This window comes from Pogonomyrmex barbatus, unplaced genomic scaffold (genome assembly GCF_055798465.1).
Source record: "Pogonomyrmex barbatus isolate J1 unplaced genomic scaffold, ASM5579846v1 scaffold6, whole genome shotgun sequence".
NCBI classification, from domain to species: Eukaryota; Metazoa; Arthropoda; class Insecta; order Hymenoptera; family Formicidae; genus Pogonomyrmex; species Pogonomyrmex barbatus.
The window spans coordinates 10,038,257-10,057,818 of NW_028297160.1; the positions used below are offsets into that span (position 1 = coordinate 10,038,257).

The 19,562-nt window shown below is 38.7% G+C and overlaps 1 protein-coding gene across 6 annotated transcripts in view; it reads right to left on the minus strand.

Moving 5' to 3' along the window:
* The window catches only part of LOC105432882 (uncharacterized), an 87,253-nt gene extending 68,225 nt beyond the window's left edge, over positions 1-19,028 (minus strand). The window contains exons 1-2 of one of the 6 annotated variants that reach the window (XM_089082555.1): positions 18,755-19,027; positions 13,749-17,154 (exon numbers count right to left, since the gene is read on the minus strand). In XM_089082555.1, the coding sequence (XP_088938681.1) occupies positions 13,749-15,726 (1,978 nt within the window). In that variant the 5' untranslated portion in view covers positions 15,727-17,154; positions 18,755-19,027. Of the gene's footprint in view, positions 1-13,748 lie in introns of all 6 variants that reach the window. The other 5 variants (XM_089082553.1, XM_089082552.1, XM_089082554.1 and 2 more) reach the window with 5 other exon arrangements.
* Between the last annotated feature and the right edge of the window lie 534 nt (positions 19,029-19,562).

The following is a 19,562-nucleotide window of genomic DNA, read 5'->3' on the forward strand; positions in this document are numbered from 1 at the left end:
GGTTGTAAAAGCTAATGGCTGGTTATCATGGTGTGTTTAACGTTAAACACGGCATATGATTATGGTTTACTCGCCTGACATGAAAATTGTAGTCAACATAATAAAGAGATTTATTACGATCTCACCCGATTAAGACGCGCGGGAAGAGAACGTGAGCTAAAAAGATGGCGCGGTTCTTCAATACAATGGAGTAAAATGGATGAGAGAAAGAGAGGAAGAGATAGATAAAGAGAAAGAGAGAGAGAGAGAGAGAGAGGAAGCGAAGAGACCTCATCCACGAAATCGCAAGAGTCTTTACACCCGAGAGGGAAATGCTCCGTAAGTAGATTTATTTTATAAGTAGATCTGCAACAAAGGAAATTTAACGCGACGTAATTCCTCGTATCGAGATACCGGGGGGGGAGGGGAGGGGGGGAGCTCCCTTTGTGGACGATTTATAAGAAGAACGTATCGGGCCCTCCTTACACAGCGAGGAGCGATATATCGTTACATTGCTATGTCACAATAACCATATCGTCGCGGCATTGGCATGGCGATGGAAGAGATCACGTCGCCGCAAGGCAACGCGTCTACACAGCTCACGACATATCGATCGAGTTCGCGACAGAACGCTGAGCTCAGCATTGTCTGTCGTCATGTCGTTGGAGGGAACGTGCGCGTCGCACCGTAACATTTCCGTTCCTTTCAACGTGATATCGATGCCGAAAGATCTAGGAGTCTTCAGTAGAATGGCCGCGCAATCTTTCTGAAAAGTTTCCGGGATGATCCCGTTACAGCGAACGCGATCTCGACGGTCATTAATTCCGCGTGGAAAAAATTTTTTATTACTTTTCAAGAGGCGCCGCCCGGCGGCGGAAGGGCCGGCGGGGAAGAGGGATGTAAAGAAATAAATCGGGTTTTCATCGCTTTCTGCTAAACCGAATACGAATTTCGCGAGTATCAATTAAAAGGGACATGCTTTTCCAATTAATTTGAAAAAGGTCTTCAACATCCGAAAGAAAATACTAAATGCTAATCTTTTATGGGACTTAGTAATCGCGGGCGCAAATTGTTGATACGCTCATTTTTTTCAAATGTCAAAATTGCAAATATTAGAGAATCGCGGAAAAAAAAAACGTATCCCTTCAATATATGCTCGATTTTTCTCTATAAGAGAAAAAGATAAGATAAAATATATTTTAATATGCAAATTAAATCATCTTTAATTAAGAGTAATTCTTTCTTTTTGATATAATTTTAATCGCAATCGTATTTCTACTAATATTTAAAGAATTGAACTGTTCGAACATTTGCATTAATTTTTTTTATCTTTTACGCTGTAAAAACTTATAAATAAAATATCTCGAGCAGAAGCAATGCGCGCAATGGGCGACGAGCAAATAGAAATAATTAAATCCGCGAGTGATTCACAAAGAACTATATGCATTCCTCTGTAGAAGTCGGTGCGCACACAACGATCGATAGCTTACATGGTTTCAAGCATTATACAGATTTTTATCTGGCATATCAATAATGTTATCGGAAGCCGACAATACTACGTCCAATTTCTAGCAACGTCGTGATTTTTTTGGATCAGTTTTTATATCGCGAAGCCGCCTATCAATCTATAATTTTCCACCTTTTCTCAACTGTACAAATAATTATTTTAAAAAAATATAAGTTTGTAAAATTTTTTAATCTCGATTTACACACACACACACACACACACACACACACACACACCACACACACACACACACCACACACACACACACACACACACACACACCACACACACACACACCACACACACACACACACACACCACACACACACACACCACACACACACACACACACACACACACACACACACACACACACACACACACACCTATCTCATTCAGTCAAGTACCTCCTAAGTATTGAAAAACAGTTTGATTATACTTTTTATTCTTAGTGTTGACTGCGGAAGAAGTACTGTAAAGAGACAGTTCGTTTAATTTGTTCGAAATTGCTTCCCAAGTCTTTTATTCCTTCTTATATGGTCACGTCGGTCGCATGGGACAAAATTGTATTGCAATGTACACATGCGGAGGAGCTGGATTTAATTTAAGTAGTTCTCCATTCGAGTATTTTTATTATTACAGGACAACACATAGACGATGTGTCTCGGGAAACGGGAAGCGTTGAACGATAAACGATGAAACACGTTTTTGCTGCAAACACTATTTGCTGAAACAGGGGATTGTCACGAAGCGACAAAAATTTATTTGTAATGCGTCTACGGAAAAGTTTCTCGGCGACGTGTTGAAATTTTATTGAAAAACAACCTCTGGAAATCTATAGAATAATTACTTCTTGTGAAAGTGACAAAATAATGCAGTAACTCGGAAACTCGGCTAACGGAAACTACCGACTACATGTTTAAGAAGTTCTGAAACATTTATCCGACTTAATAATATATGCATGATGTGTCCCAATGTTATCTAATACTAAGTTTCAAATCAGAAGATCATGATCTGATAAATTCAAAATAGACTTTGTTTAATTGAGAAAATGTAATAGTCGTAATCTTCATTATTCATTAATAATAATAATATTTAATATTAAATATTAAATGTTTAATAAAATATATACTACACACACACACACACACACACACACACACACACACACACACACACACACACACACACACACACAAATTTTGAAAGATAGAAAATATGGATATCTTCTAAATACAAAAAACATTCGATTTCGTTAGATATTTCGTGAAAAAAAAGGGTCTCTGAATTCAAAAGGGTTGATGTTAAATCTTCTTAATCAAGGATTTAGTTCGATCTAGATGGTTCGGGGGTTGACCTTTCCCTCGATACTTGTTTTATACGAGTGAAAGCGGTCGAAGCTGTTCGCAGTCGTCGTAAAAGTGGAAAAGCCGTGTTCACTAGAATGTAGCAATAATTTATGTCGCCTCCGCGAATATAGCAGCCAATAACCGCGGCCAGACAGTAACAGTCAGGGAAGATGGTCGAGCCGGTGGTGGTGGTGGTGGTGGTGGTGGTGATGGTGGTGGTAGTGGTAGTGGTGATAGTGGTGGTCGGGCAATTGCTAGGGAGGCTAAAGCGGAAAGAAGGGTGAGAGAAAGAGGGCAAGGCGCATATGAACCGCAGACTTTTGAAAAAGGGCAAAGGCCTGAACATGATAGTTACCCTCCGATTTAACCTCATCGTCACTACATTTTTATATCTCGGAGGCAATTTGACAGACAAAGGCATTGAAAACTTTTTTAATAAGGAAATATAAGCAATATATAAAGTTATTTCCTGGAATTTCTCTTCGCGTCTTCTAGTTTTATTTTATAAATAATGCAAACTGTATAATTTTATAAAGCAGAAATATAATATTTTTATAACAAAATAAGAGCGCAAAGCGCATATATATATTAATATTCAACTTTTGTTTCTCTAATAAATTATTACATAAATCTAAAAGTTTTTAAATTATTCTTACATCAACGCCATTATAAGAAAATCTTAGTCTCTGTCGTAGAAAATTAACTCCCAGTATTGTTAAAGAAACAAGAAATTTGTCGATCTTGTGGTGGTTGTGATAACGTTGAATACATATTAAAAAGGGGAGCTAATAACACAGCAAAATAGTAATAATAACAATGGCAAATTTAGCTTGTCTGGAAAGACAAACCAAGATTACTCAATGTATCTGATGAAAATGTTTGAAGAACTTTGTTAAAATTACAAATATATCGTAGATCGTCTCTTTACTTCAAAAGCTTACGTGAAAGAATTTAACACTTTACATTATATACATTAATATTCACTCTCTTATTATCGACTTCCTCGAACATGCTCGTCACGAAACAACTGACTATAAATAGATTCATCATTTTCTTGATTATATCCTTTTTTAGAATATCGCGGACGGAATATATTCTGGCTGAGAATATATTCTCGATAAATCAGAATCAGAAAAGTTAAGCAAGTGCCCTCCTCTTTCATGGAGCTTCATCGCCTGTGAAATCGATTCTTCGTCGATTTTATACGCGTATATACATTCGCTTTGGACAACTCGAGGCTTCTTCGCAGAAAGTGCTCAGAAATTTTCTGATGGAGACCCATTCGAGACATCGTGTGCTTGCGCGCAAGCACGATATTGAGTTTCGAGTCTCCCTTTATGCTTCCACATTGTTCCCGCAAACGAGACGTTTGCTGCGAGCCTTTGTCCTTCGCGGCAAACTTTGGTATTTCCGAAAATCAAAGTAGGATTTGATCGAATTTGCGAGTTTTTGCGAGAAAACTTGCATATCGAATGCCACTTCGGTGCTCGTGCGATGCCGGACGGAAACTGCGCGACCAGCCCAAAAAATGATTATTCGACCAGATTTATCGCGAAACCAAATAAAACCCACGATAGCGAGGGGATAAATAGTAATAATATTTTTTTATAATTTCAATTCGTTCCGTATTTGTTCGGGAAAGGAAAACAAATTCGCAAGATCGGATATTGTGATTTTTTTAATTATTATTTGGAGTTATTGCTCGTACATTTCCAACATCCATTTATTCGATGATACAATATTGAGATTATCAAATAAAATATATAGTGTTATATCTGTTGTATTTTTAGTAATTTTTAGTAACTGTTATTGGAATAGGCATAAAAGTTAATAATTGCTCTCTAAATGCTGCATATCGATAACTGAAAGGAATAAAGCGGACAAGCACCTTTTGGAAATTATCGGATAATTAGAGATCGCTTTAGATACTACTTCTTTATTAAGATGTAATCTGTGTGAACTGAATTTTAGAACGATCAAAGATAGAAACTTTTCGGAAGATTGTGTCCAAAGTTTCAACCGAGAATTCTATTTGTCGAAACTGTAATTTAATTCTCGTTTTAAAGTCGAGATCCAAATAGTCGTTTTGCTTGAAGTCAAATCTGTACTAAATTATTTTAAAAATGAAGTTAATAAATTTTTACACTTTTGAAACTTGTTTCTCACGAAACAAATCCTTTAATCCTTTAATTTTTGCTTATGGTAAATATGACATTGTACATTATAAATCAATTTTTGCTATAAGTATCTAATAATAATAGGAATAAATATTTCTTTTATATTCTTCACTCACATTTTGACATTTGGCGGATGACATTTTAAATTCTATAATATTAAATTTATTTTCCATCACGATAACAAGTTAGGTAGCATTCCATAGAATAATGCGAGTATCGCATGCGCTTGCTTAATACACATTTTCCGTGCATTTTTGTGCACGTTTTAGTTTTATTAATAATATAGTAAACGTAGCGGGAAATAACATTCCAATTATGTTTTAAAACAAACCCTCTGCAAACATCCCCATCGTCCTATTTCGTTATAAACTTTCGCCGATTTAATTTACGCGTTAGATCTCGACACTCTGCGAGCAAGTTGCGCAAGCAAGTTTCATCAAATACATAATTGAAAGAGTTTGATTGTCCTTGAATGCATTCCGTGTAGGCAAGCCATTGATTATAAGCGAAATGTCGGACGGTCTAGTCCAGGGAATATCCACATATACCTTCGGGACAATCGATAGACACTGTCAATAAATATATCGGCGCTCTCTACCGCACCAATTATTGGGCTTGCGGAACCGGCATTTGTCTCTCGCGTCTAATATTTGAAAGGGGAAATAGCTAGAGGAGATGTATCACATTCCTGCGGTGGATGAGAAATACGATCGTGCATAAACTTAGAAATTGAACGACGGAGACAAGAGAATTGAAGCCGCTGTGTCTGAAAAGCTGTTATATAGATGGGCTGATATCGTCAACGTTGCCTAGAAAGGAAAGCGAGAAAGCATTGCCAATTTTCTTGGAAGATTTTAGCGCATACAACTCTTGAGGGACATCTCGGGGTCAAGTAAGACAGACAAATGTCTTTAGTAATGCGGAAACTACGTAATATCACTAAAATCTCTTAACGGGTATTACATACATCCTATATTTCATGATTTAAACATTTCAATCTCCACGAAAGCTCGCTCGGTTTCTGCCGGATCGAGCCAGCAGAAATCGTGGCTCTTTAATTATTGCGTATAAACGTAACTAAACGTAAAATCATTAAAGTTACTTTGAATCTGTCGAATAACGCTCCGCTTTCGAGATGCATCATAATTAACGGGTAATCAGAAGCGTGCTACGCGCTACCTGAAAGGCTTACATTTGTTTATGAAATTTAATGAAAAAATGTGTGCTATTATTATAACAAGAAAAAATTCGAGACATTCTGCTGGAAAACAACATTCTGAATATTATCATTTTTTTTATTTGTGCTTTTGCGTTTTTGTTGTGTCTTATTTGTTACATCTCATAATAACATATTTGTTGTCCTGTATTTACCGCCAAGAGAGAATGCGCATTAAATCCGGGAGAGAAAAACGGGATAAATAGAGCCGAATAAGGCATTCCGGCCACGTGGCGGGGGGGGGAGGGGGGGGGGGAGGGGGCGAAATCACGACGAGTCGCGGAAATCACGAGTAACATTCGCGCCGGCATCGATTCGCCCGGAAATTATCGTTCTAATGGTGACGTGATGCGCCGGGATCGTATCATGTCCCCGAGATCGTTTTATATCGCCGCGAATTCACGAGCGAGCTCACTATCTTCCCTTTACGCGCGTTTTTACGAGCGGAAGGAAACCCGAGAGATCGATGACCGACTGTTATTGTATAGAGGTAGAACTCGGGCGGGAATCGCTCTCGCCTGCTCTCGCCTCTCTTAACTTTTTCGACGAGCCTTTTATACGAGCCGCTTTCCATAGATGCAGCGGATGAGTGGATGAGTAAATATCGAAGAGTCTGATATTAATCTGGTATTAATCGACGCGATCGTAAACAACATCGATCCTCAGAGTAAATAATAATAATTTTCATCGAGCAAGTGCGTACGTGTGTATCGATATGTTAGTTTAATAAAGCCCCCACGTCCGCGCAAGGCACGCAATGTTTCCTAAATAAATATTGGAAAAGCCGTAAGAAAAAAACAATATATCGAGACTTAAGTTTAGCCGGCTAGACTAATAAATTCGAGTCTGGCTTAGCTAACTGATGAATTTTTCATGGTTATTCTTGTTCGCGCCGTTACTGAATCTCGGCGGCTTTAGTTTAATATGCAATTTCGGCTTAATTTAGTTTTTAAAGCTCTCCAGTGACCCCTCTATTTATTTCGCGGATTGTGCGGGGGGGTCATCTTTCAACCCCCGCAGACACTCGGGGTCGAATAAAACAGAACAGTGATTATTCACAATGTCATCAACCAAGTTCAGAAAGTTTTGCCAAGATTCAGAACTCGGGAAACTAGCATAGGAATCCATCCAGTGAAATATTTAAAAAAAAATCTAACAATCTAAAAAATTTGTTTATAGATATAAAAATATTATAATGACAGTAATAACAAATATTTTATTGTTTGTGTATACGCGTATATTTTGTTGCCAAATTTTTAAAATTTTAAAAATTTACGAAGGAATAAGGATATTTGAAATAATTCGAAAATGTTTGTCCATTATGCTTTCCACGAATAAATAAATCATTCGATACGGTCGTGTCTCGAAATAAAATTCCATCAGATGGCTATACTTTAAATGTACAACAAGGATCTAAGAATATAAAAACCCAATGCAGAACAAAACAGACTTGCATTAACCTACTGAGAACGCTAAATATAGAATATAAAACGAGAAAATATTGCCTTAAAACAAGCTGTAGCTGTCACGTTATTGCTGGAGAGATGTAAAAATCATAAATTACGTATTTTACATTAATAATGTGCTTTTAAACATATTTCTTTGCAGCCGACCGCTGAGCGTGAGACTCGAGATAATAAAATTATGTACGTTTTTCGTACTTTCGTAATTGTTATCACGCGTATCTCAAACAAACGCCTTATCCTATTATTGTATTTTTAACCGTCCGGGGACAAATTGTCGTCTGTTCCAACTGTTCGGTGGCTCTATCGTCTTGTTTCCGCATCCCGGGACAGTTTATCTCCTTGAACGGATAGTACTATCAGACAAAATAATTCGATTTCGTTTTGCTTTCTTTCGCGATCATTCAATTTCGGCAGACAATCAAGAGTCCTGAGCAGAAACGAGAAGTAATCCCGGGCTGGCTCTCTATTAAAATCCGCGTCGGATTCTTTGTGTTCCCCCGAACAAAACCAACTTTTTCAATCGCCTCGTGCTGCAGAATGCGGTCAGGATCATAGATCATTTCCGAGGACTCTCCGCGATGGTTATCAGTTCCTAACTCTGGATAAAGCGACTCTGTGGAACAGCTATATATAAAATTTCTGTCTTCGTTTTAAGTTTCATATGTCAGAAGTCGAAAAATGTTTACGTTGCGTTATTTTTCAGATTTTTAAAGTGACGTGTCTGCAAAGAAAAAGAAGCTCCTTCCTTTTACAAATGCAACATTAAGAGATTCTCCTTTGGATTGACACATTTCACATTTTCGAAATCCAGACTCTTAATTGTATGTGTAGCATACGTAATTGTGTGTATAGTTATATACACGTGTGTGCGTATGTGTGTCTTTTGCAGCGACCGAATAACTAAATCGATCAAAGCAATCTATCGGAGACTGGTATCGAATTTAAGTTATTATAAACTCACGTTGCAGAAAAACTATAATAATTGGATGGAAGGATAACTGTTTCACCATGACGCGAGAGCTAGTAAAGTAGATTGAAGCAACCGGAAGCAAACGGTTTTTTAATTTAAAATTCGAATTATTCTCCGAGTTCATTCTCTAATCAATTCTATTCTTGTTAATCGTACTACATATTTCCACATATTTCCGAAATCCAATTTTTAAATAAATAACTACTTGCGATATGAGAGACGAGAAGTCACGTGGCAAAACTTTTAACTTTTAATTTATTGCTTTTAATATTTAATTTATTTATATAAACAATTACAATTGTTATTGTTTTTTAAACTGCGTTAATGTGTTTTATCACAGTCATTTTTCTCTCGTCTTACACATAAATTCAGGCAATTGTCTTTTGTATTGAACGATAAAATAGGTCAAACGATAAGCAGTCGAATAGAACAATGGCAACTGCATAAATATTGAATGTTCCGCTCATATTGTCAGCAGCATATTGTGCGATTAACTTATGCATTAATTAACGTACGTTTGATTTAGGTGCTAATTAATGCAACAACGAGCGGAACGTTAATGTTTCTGCGGCTAATACTTCGGGTCAAAAGGCCAGTTATTTTCGATAGTTAATACATGGAATCGATCGATCGCGCCCCTTTCCTTATTCGGGTGCATGCACTTGTAAAAATACGTCCGCAAGTCTGATGTACAAACACAAAGTCCAAGTCGCTAATCGAAGCAACCCGCTTGCAAGAAGCCGCAATTATTCGCGAATCAGTATCAATAAAAAATTTATGGAATCGATGAAAAGAAGATTAGAGATAAGCTGATAGATAAATACTTAGATAGATGAGCAAAAATATCATTGGATTTGAAAAACTTTGTTTACCAGAATAATCGATTTTCAACTTTCAATGTTCCAGTAATTAAAAATTCCTAGAATTCGAGCGCGTCGCAGCATCTGTGTGATAATTACTATAACAATTTTTAATGGAAGATAAAAAGACTTACACATCGATAATTATTATAACCAATAATATCATTGTATAATTAATGAAAAATGACCCGAAGAGAAAAGATATAAATTTCTCTAGCAATAGCGATCATAATTAATTCTATCGCGTGAGCTGTCTCTCTTTTTCTCTTTTGTATTGCCCGAACAATGGAATGGGCACTAAATAATTAGCCGTGGGATCGTGATCCATAAAGGAATCAAACAAATTGTATGAATTCACGAGCGATATACAATCATTATAATTTTGACCATTATCATCTTATTACGCGGATCGTTTGAAAATCTGCCAACGAAATGATCGATGCCAAGTATATGCGATAGCACTCGCGGAATGCGAAATGATCGGTTTATTTGAATTTCTAATTTAACGGCTATGCACAAAGGGTTCGGTATTAAATTCATATTGCGAATACGAACGCATAATAAAGGTTCCATAATTCCACGGGGACATAAATGACGGATGATTTCGCAACACGCGAGGCATCTTCCGGTAAAAATGAAAATATATGGTGCGCTATGATACTTTTTTAACTTCAACACGTTATATCGCGAACAGTTTTATTTCGGTTATTTTTGTTATCTCTGGACATTTCCCAGAATCACCCTCGCGCCATTACTGGGACCCCTTCGTTCTCGTAAGCGGAAATCCCGAAAACGCAATAAGCGAGATCCACCACATTAGAATTAATTATATATATATATATATATATATATATATGTATATATTCGTTCCTCCACGTGCATCTTTTTCCTCTCCTTGCTTTCCAGATGCAATTTTACTTTACTTTTAAAAATCATTTGCATTATTCGTATTCCACATTGACACCAAACATTTATTTCAATTTGTACGTCTACGGAATACATTGTCCCGCAAATAACGTAGGCAATTCGTTATAAAATTTATTTCTTATCGGATTTCTTTTTGATTTTGACGTATAAATAATGCATCTAATAAATACATGCATTGGTTGTACCGTAACTTGCCGTCTTATGTGTAATGCATATTTTTATTCTCCTTGACTCAATGTCCAACAACATATATCATGGAATATTGCTTAAAAGTCCTATAAATAAGGCAAGCAGTGCCGCAGCAGTTTCTGTTGTTTCTGCTACCATAGCGCATTACTCATCGATATCCCTTATATCACTTCTTCACCGTCGTCTGATTTCTTCGACAGCTATGTTTAGCTTTCACCTTATATTTCTTAAGCTTTCCCGCAAAATTTTCTATCTGCTTTAAACAGTTCTCGAACATTACACATTGCGATATACGTCATTATCATTCCGTCTCTTATGGAAAATTCTTCTCGAGTAATTTGTTTATTTTTTATGTGGTTTTCTGAAATAAAATCGTTAACTTTAGATGAAGATCAAAATTTAAAAGATCAGAAATTGTAATTTCAAAATTTAAAATTGTAAAGAGTCGCTTCAGTTCGTTTAAGAAACACTCCTTATCTTGGGAGAAACTTGATTCGAGCTCTTTGTTTAAATTATTTCTATTTCAGAGAATTGATAACTAGACTACTATCGACAAAGATTTCGATTCAATCAATAAGAGAGTGCAACCCTCTCTATCAAGAAGCGTCCCATAAAAAAATGTTCCCCTTTTTACGTTTTTTTTCGATATATTAAACTTTAATATAGAACTAAACATCAAATTATATAAAATTATATAATATCACACTTTTAAAAATAAAGTTGATAAAGAAGATAAATCGTATATCACAATAAATTTGACAAAGAAGATAAATCATATGTTCACTCTCTAGAGTGTTATTTGATCGGGCACTTTAATTCATAGACCTTTCTCGTAGATTAAAAAGTATCAATACCTAAGTATTAATAAATATGAAGTAGAAAACTATAAATAGTGTGTTTTATTGTACATAATAAATATTTTATAAAATAAATATATGTAATTTGTGTATGCAAAAATTTATGCAAAAGTTTATATATGCAAATGACTAAACACCAAAAATATGTCACGGATTCTTCACTCATTTTCTTATTCATTTTTTATCTATCTCTTTCATAATTTTCATTTTGTTATGAGAATGTATTCTGTTACAAAATATTTCTCAAAAAAATTGATAAAAATTTTTGAGTCAGATGAAGAGCTGTTGACATTTTTTTATTTTAATTCAAATATACCTTGTTCTATATATTTTTTTATTTATTCTATATATTTTTTGTTAAACATGTTAAGCAGTTTAACTTTAGAAGAAAATCTACTTTTTTAACAAGTTTTGATTTAATTTAGCATTAAGGAAATTTTTCTCACCAGAGAAATAAAAGACACGATTTCAAAGAAACACATATATAAAATTAATACATTTACAAGATTAAATAATCAGAAATAGTCCGTTTTTTTGTTTCTGTCCATACTTCATTTTATACGACTTCTCCCCTCGCACGCACCCTAAAAAGGACGTCCGCCTACCATTGGCGAGATTAAAAAAGTTACACGGCAAAGGGTTAACAAGCTTAAATCGTTTACTGAGAAAAGCAATATTTCGCGAGTTGAAACTTAAACGACTTAAGATAAAAAATGGTATCGAAGAGAAAAGTACTTTCCTTGAAAATATTTACTATAATGTGACGAGCTTGTTTTTCTGCAAAAAAGTAACGACATCTCTCGTTTGCCAACAATATATTGTAAAATATAAAATGCTTTATTATAAAAGAAACGATTATACACATTATAAATTAAAATTCTTTGTGAATTAAAGGAAATCACGGATTTTTCTTCATACGGTATATTATTGTGCAAAATTATCATGCAAAATGTTTCCATAAGTTTGCGATGGACATTAATAATTTTATATAATTAATTAAATAATGCAAATAACAACATTCTCCGTTTTAAAAAATTTAAAAAATAATTATTAAATATATTTATTAATTAAGTATAATGGATTAAACGGAATTTTAAAATAAATATTAAATAACATAATCCTTTCGCGACATACATTTTCAGTTTGCGCAGCGAAAGAAATTAAGTTAAACGAAAAATGTAATCATTGTAGCTGTCTGCTAAAAATGGAACGGTTTATTCAAGAAGTTGACAGATGGACGATGCCCTGCGGGCATCTACAAGTACCATCCCATCTTACAGAGGAGTGCAATATAGAAGCGCAAAGCAGAAGAAATCGTTAAAAAGACTGTTTAAGATAAGAAATGCTTGAAGCAAACAGTAATGTTTATACTACAAAATATGATAGTAATTCAATAATGTAATTTGATAATTACTACACAACACATTATGATGATACACGCAAAACAAATGGTAATATAACATAACAAAAAGTATATGTAATGAAAGCAGTAATGAAATAAAGTGGTTATACAATTCTGCTGATCCTATGTTACCGTAATGAAGCAACAATCTTGTAGTAATGTATATTATAAATTTGAGTACCATGTTATAATTACTGCTGTAGTTACACAACTACCTATTACTATTGCTTGCTAAACTAATTGACCGCCACTGGTGTATATGCTGCTGTAATTTTACCTGCGGGCATTCGCGAACGTCCGCGCTCGTTTTGTTATCGACTTGCTTAACTGTCCACACAATTACAAATTATAAAGACGATATTTGCGAATTATCAGATGTACTTAGTAACGTAAATTTCACGTGATTTCTAACGTGACTTCATCGGATTCTCAAATTTCTCTTTATTCCCTTTATACAGTATATACATGTAATTATAAAATTGTTAGAGAAGCGTTTAATTAATTTCACGTGAATCTAGCGTGACTATTAAATGCATAATTATTACCATTCTTTAAAAGTAAATCTGCGTGCCTGGTAAATTAATATTAGCAATTCGATAAATTCTCATTGGTCTCGCTGTACATTAATTTCGCTTCGTTCCTCTTTCCCTTCTTTTATCTTAAGTAATCTTTAAAACAGGAATTTTCATAAAAATTCACTTCAAGAAGCCTTCGACTTAATTTAGCGAGCACGCTTCTTGAAAGAACTTAATCAACTTCTTTCCTACCGCTGGTTCCCCTGGAACCTGTCGTCCTGGCAATATCAATAAGTGCAATAAAGGAAATATTAATAACCATCATAAAACTTGCCTCGGCTGAATTGCTCGTAACTGGCGATCACCCTCTCGGCGTTCTTCCGGGCGATGTAGAACCACTCGCTGCTGTTGCTCAAGTACTTGTACTGGATCGCAAGGTCTTTCACGAGAACGCCGTCCTGATTGGGTAGCCGATGAGCGAACGGACAGTACAACCATCGACCACGATACTGCAACTTGTCGTAACAGTTGCCGGCGGCGAAGATATCCTCGTCAAACTCGACCATTGAGAGAACGCTCGCGTGCAACAGATACTCGGACGACAGCATCACTTCCGGCGCGTACTTCCAGAGTCGGGTGAGCATGTTGGCGCGATTCACGGCGAATTCCGCCTCCAGTCGGAATCTCTCCTGCGCGTACTGGTCCACCACGCCCTCGCCAAGATTCAGATCCGTGCCCGCGGTGCAGTTCTCGCCCAGAGTGTGCTGATTCTCGATTATCCGCAGGAAACGCGTGACGATGTCGACCTGGGCGGCCTGCGGTCTCTTGCGAGCCGACGACTGATCGGACGACGAGACGTTCGACGGTTCCTCATAACTCGTGTAATCCAGCCCCGAGGCCTCCTCCTCGAGATCGCGGGCGGATTCGCTGGCGTCCTCGGCCGCGTCGATGCTGAACGTCTCGGTTGTGTTCCGTTCGGTCGCAGCTGCCGGCACGGCGGTCCTATTCAGAGACATTACCCTCCTCAATTTGCTCAGAGGATCCTCCTTGTAGGAACTCTTGAGGGAATCGGGACTCGAGCGCAGAATACCGTGGTTCTCGGGTTGATGCGCTTTAAACGCATCCTGAAGGTCTGCCTCGCTCTTGATCTGATCCGCGGATCGGCTGTTCCCCGGTGTATTACCTTTGGAATTATTCTGTCCAATCAGCCAAGAAAGATTACGTGTGAGAGAAACGGCGGTACTTTCCTCGATGACGCTTCCTTTCTTACCCTGATACAGCTTGAGTAAACTCTCCAATCCCTCTGAAACATTATTCTCAATTCGATCGAGGGGCTGGCTGTTGATCGAGTTATCCTTTGAGAAATTCCGCTCGAGGAGCCAAGAATGATTACGCCTCGGTGAAACGGATTCTTCCGGAAAATCATTCACTTTTTCCACTTGGCGTATCTTGAAGTGATTCTCATGATCCTCGCGAACGGTCTTGATCCTATTTGCCGCATCCTTCGAGCCGTCCCTCGCGGAATCCTCTATCTTCTGTCGCGCAAAATGGCTCCTGGATCTCCCGTGACGGATCTGCGATCTCTCGATGCTCGACGTATCCGCCTGTTCGATCTCCGTCCACAGAATTTCCATCGGCCGGGTCCCCGTCATCGGCGAGACTTCCTCCGCGGGATGACGATCTTCCGGCTGCGAACGCATTTCCGCGGAACGGATTCTCACAGTCCGCTCATCCGCAACTTCCGTGCGAAGTTCAGCCGAGGAGGCGCGAACTTTCTCGGAGCCGTGGACAACTTCCGTAGAATAACGTGCCGACGTCGGGAAAATTTCTGCCGAGCGTATCGCCACGGCGCGACGATTCTCCATCGGGCGCATTTTCGCGATTCCGGCGAGATTCTCCGGAGTCGAGCGTATTTCCTCGGGACGATTGTTCGCGCGCGAGCGACTTTCGTATCTCGCGGAATGGATCTCCGTCGACCGGAAGAGGTTGATTCCGGGATGATCCCGCGCGATTATCGGACGATTTTCCGTCGCCGTCGCCGTCGCCGTCGCCGTCGCCGTCGCCGTCGCCGTCGCCGCCTCCGAGCGAGCGATTTCCGCGCTCGGATGAATAATCGTCGGGCGAACCTCAGCGGCACGAAATTCCGTCGGATCGAGCTTGCGGTCGGCGAAAGCCGTCGAGCGGTGGTTCTGCTGATGCCGCAGGTACTCCTTCGGCTTCTCGACCTGGAAGAGCTTCTCGTGATGGCTGGCGAGGGAATCTTGCGTGAACGTGAGCAGGATGAGCGCGCACCAATAGCCTGACGCACTCATCTTCAGCCGCTCATCTTCCCGTTCGCAACGAACCGTCCGCCTGTTACATCCGCCCGCGGTGACACGTTTGCTCGAGCCTAATCGATCTCAATCCCAGCATCTCCGCGACGTGATTATCGTTCGCATGTAACCACCAGCTTGTAACAGCTGCTCGCGATAACGTGACATGTCTGATACATTAGTGAGCAATTATATGTTTCTTGAGATCAATTTAGCGCTGGCGCCTCTTCCCCGCAAATTAATTCCAACGTCTCCGCAAAGCGACCGCCGCCCATCTCTCTTTCCGACAGCGTGTACGAGGGAATTATACTTCCCGGGATCACGCACGAGTGACTTGAAACGTTACACCTCGGTTATTAGTTTCTCGTAACAATCATACTTGCAACTCCGTCCGCTTCTGTCAACGCGATTATTATATCGTGCGATATTTTGCGGGATTAAAGGATTTTACTTTTAGCAACTCTTTACGTTCTCCTCCTGAATTGCTCCGGTTCTTAATTTAGATCCTATCTTTGAACATCTTCGCAATCTTACGCGTTCCCTCCTCACGGTATTTAATAGGTCTCGGTGCTCAGCATCCTCGGAATCTCCGCACAATCTTACATCCTCTCCTCTTTATGGTCTTTAATGGATGGTATCCCTTAATAGACTCGATACTTAATAGCTCCTCTCGGCAGCTCCACAATCAACTTATCTTCCGCCTCGAAGCCAGCGCTATTTCAATGTTTGTTTTTTTTTAAACAAGCGATACACGATCGCTGCTTTCGGGGGTGGATACCGTTGCGGTAAATCGATCTGGTCGGTGATCCGTTCTCGTTGCTCTTGAGATTAGACCGCGGGTAGAGTGTTTTTGCGCGGGCTACTAATCGAGATGTCGCCCATCCTCTCCTTCTCTCTTTCCGCCCCTCTCTCTCTCTCTCTCTCTCTTTCGCGCGCGAGCGCGCGATAATCCGATTTCCACGCAGATATTCCTCAGTCAATTTTCGCGCGACTCATGCGAATTTTGCAAAAGTCCAATCCCGGCGCTAATATATTATCGGATCGATTGGAATTAGCGAAGATATGAAAAATCGAAAAAGTGAAATCGCGCGATGTCTCGCGGATATCACATTGATTTAAGGTACCGATTTCCCGATCCGGGTTATGATTGATCGACAATTTCGTCGATCTCGTATTATAATTATCGCTCGATCGTTACATTCTGCGAATCCAGAGCGATAAAAAGTTCTCCAATTGATTAGACTAGAGCGATTTCCGTTTCCTCGCGAGCAATTTCACACAGGTGCAAATTGCAATTAATCTAGATTCTCACTGACGATAACGTTCCGATCTGTCCTTTCCAATCCAGATTTTGTGATTCACACACGTCATCGTAGATTACGACACACTCACATTATATCGTGTATATATTGCCGCACGTTGATGAATCTGTCGCCAAGGGCGCGAACATTCACGGCATTTAGGCGGCGTTTTAACGGATTGGATACGCGACAAATTTATCCCTAGGCGTGTCTCGCCATTTCGACCCCCTAGCGATTAATGACAGTGTTGACACTTCAAACATTGTTGTACGTCTAATTGTTATAGAGCGTACACATATCTATTTGTTTCGCTGGTCAATAATTTTCCTGTTTGTTCGCTTGTTTAGCGCCAGACAATTGTAATCGTATATTCGTAATTGTTTATGTAACGCGTGTTACTCACGTTCCCTACGCAATTGTGTGGACCGTTAAGTGGAAGAACACTGTAACACGTGTATTTTTTTTGCATCGTTAATTTTAATCGCAAATTACCTTGCTCTCGATAGGGACGTTAAACAACGATGGAATTTAAATGTGATGGCCAAAAACGTACAAATGCAAATTATCGTAACAATAAATCATACGAATTAAATGTGCCTTCAATGATATGATCATCATCAACCTTTGTGAAAATAACGAGAGATAGCATAATATATTGATTTCATCAGAAATAACGTCCATACAAAATTGACGTTAAAAGTTGCGTTTAGCAATTGAAATCCTATTAACAAAAATTAAATCCATATCGGAACATTGTTGCATAATTACGCAAATTAATCACTTTGCTTTGAAATATACTCGATTATACATTAATATAGTCTTTTGATAAACGCCCCGCGGTTTTATGGAATTTCATTCATTCGGCGAAATCCTGATGACCACGGAAACTTAATCTATACAAGGAAGTGCCGTTTTTAATTGATCAAATTAATAATCATTAATAAATAATCATTTTGAAAAAAATGATCCTTTTTCCCATAACACCGAATAATTAGTTTGGCTTCCCCAATAGAATCTCTTCACAAATTTTTTTCTATTTCTTCGAACGAAAACTACAAAGAGTAAAAATAAAAATCGCAAGAATTTAACCTACATTGATGCATTGTTTCCAAACTAAAGAGACAATAGAAGGGAGTTTTTCGTGATTTTTTTTTTTCACGGCACCGAAAAACTATTCTAATTTCCTTGATAATCAACTCTTTCTAGATTTTATCAATCTTATCAAATTGTTTTTAAAATTCGATTTACAATGCCACATTGTCCCCTTCAGATTAAAAACTTGTTTCAAAATGCATCCATTTTTTAACAATATCCGACATTTAATCCCATTCTTTTCGATTAACGTCCCGTATTGTGACGTGTATATTCATCTTTTCTTTTTTTTTTTTTTTTCTATCAAATAAAGAGCGAAAATTCCAAAAAACCAGAATGCTATTTTTTTAATTAACTCGATGGATCAACAATATCCTATTGAATTCCATTCTTCCATTAAACCGGCGTCATTAATCGTTTCTGAACAATTATACGTGAATCGTTCATAATCGCTCATCCGTCATAAATGTTCGAGATTGATAATCGGATTAACCGACGTACATCGACGTAGCCCTTTCAATCGCACGAATTGAACCGCGTCGCTCGCAATCTCTCGTGTCTCCTAGAAAAAAGAAAAAGAAAAAAAAAAGAGAGAGAGAAACGAAGAAGAGAAGACCGCGTGCGATCCATCTTACATTACGGGCAGCGAATTTCTGACGGCGTGCTTTTCTTTCTTTCGCGCCTCTCGATCGGCTGTAATCGAGGGTCAAGTTGGATCGACGAATCGAGCGTGCGGACTCGTTCTGCCGGCGATCATTTTACGACGGGTTTCCCTGTGGAAGAACAGCGGGAACTTTCCTTTCTCTCAATTCTCTTCCCCCCAAAAATTCCTCTCCTCTTTCGCGCGCGCGAGTCGGCGATCGCGACAGATCTGTATGCGCTCGCACGCAGCGTCAAACTGACGACGAGGGTTGAGAAATCCACCACCCTTCGCGCCAGCCAATGTGTGAATGCAGAGCGCATGATCTACCCCTCTTCCTCGCCTATGCAACGAGCCTCTCACGTCCGGCATCCCGACGATCCCCCCCCCCCTCTCTCTCTCTCTCTCTCTCTCTCTCTTCCGCCATTTAATCTAGATCTTAATCTTCATCTTCGGTACGCCATCTCCGCGCCGTTTTATGCTTCCTGGTGGAACATACGAATAAAATAGGAGTCCCCTGTCTTTATTTCGCCACGATAAAACGCGATGGCAAAACGCGCACGCATAGGGGATGTAAACCCGGATCGCGTTTTTCCGAAAATTTGAAAGGGACACTCCGAGTTTTCGCAGTTTTTTTTAAATTCTCAACGTTACGTCGATTTTCACTCGACACTGTTTGAAGAATAAATTTCTGTTATTTCGCCGTCGGCGGCTGCGAAGCGTAATGTTCGAAAAACTCCTTGTTTTTAATCGCTCGTTCTCAAACTCAAGAATTCCATTTACGTCTCGACACTATCGTAAAG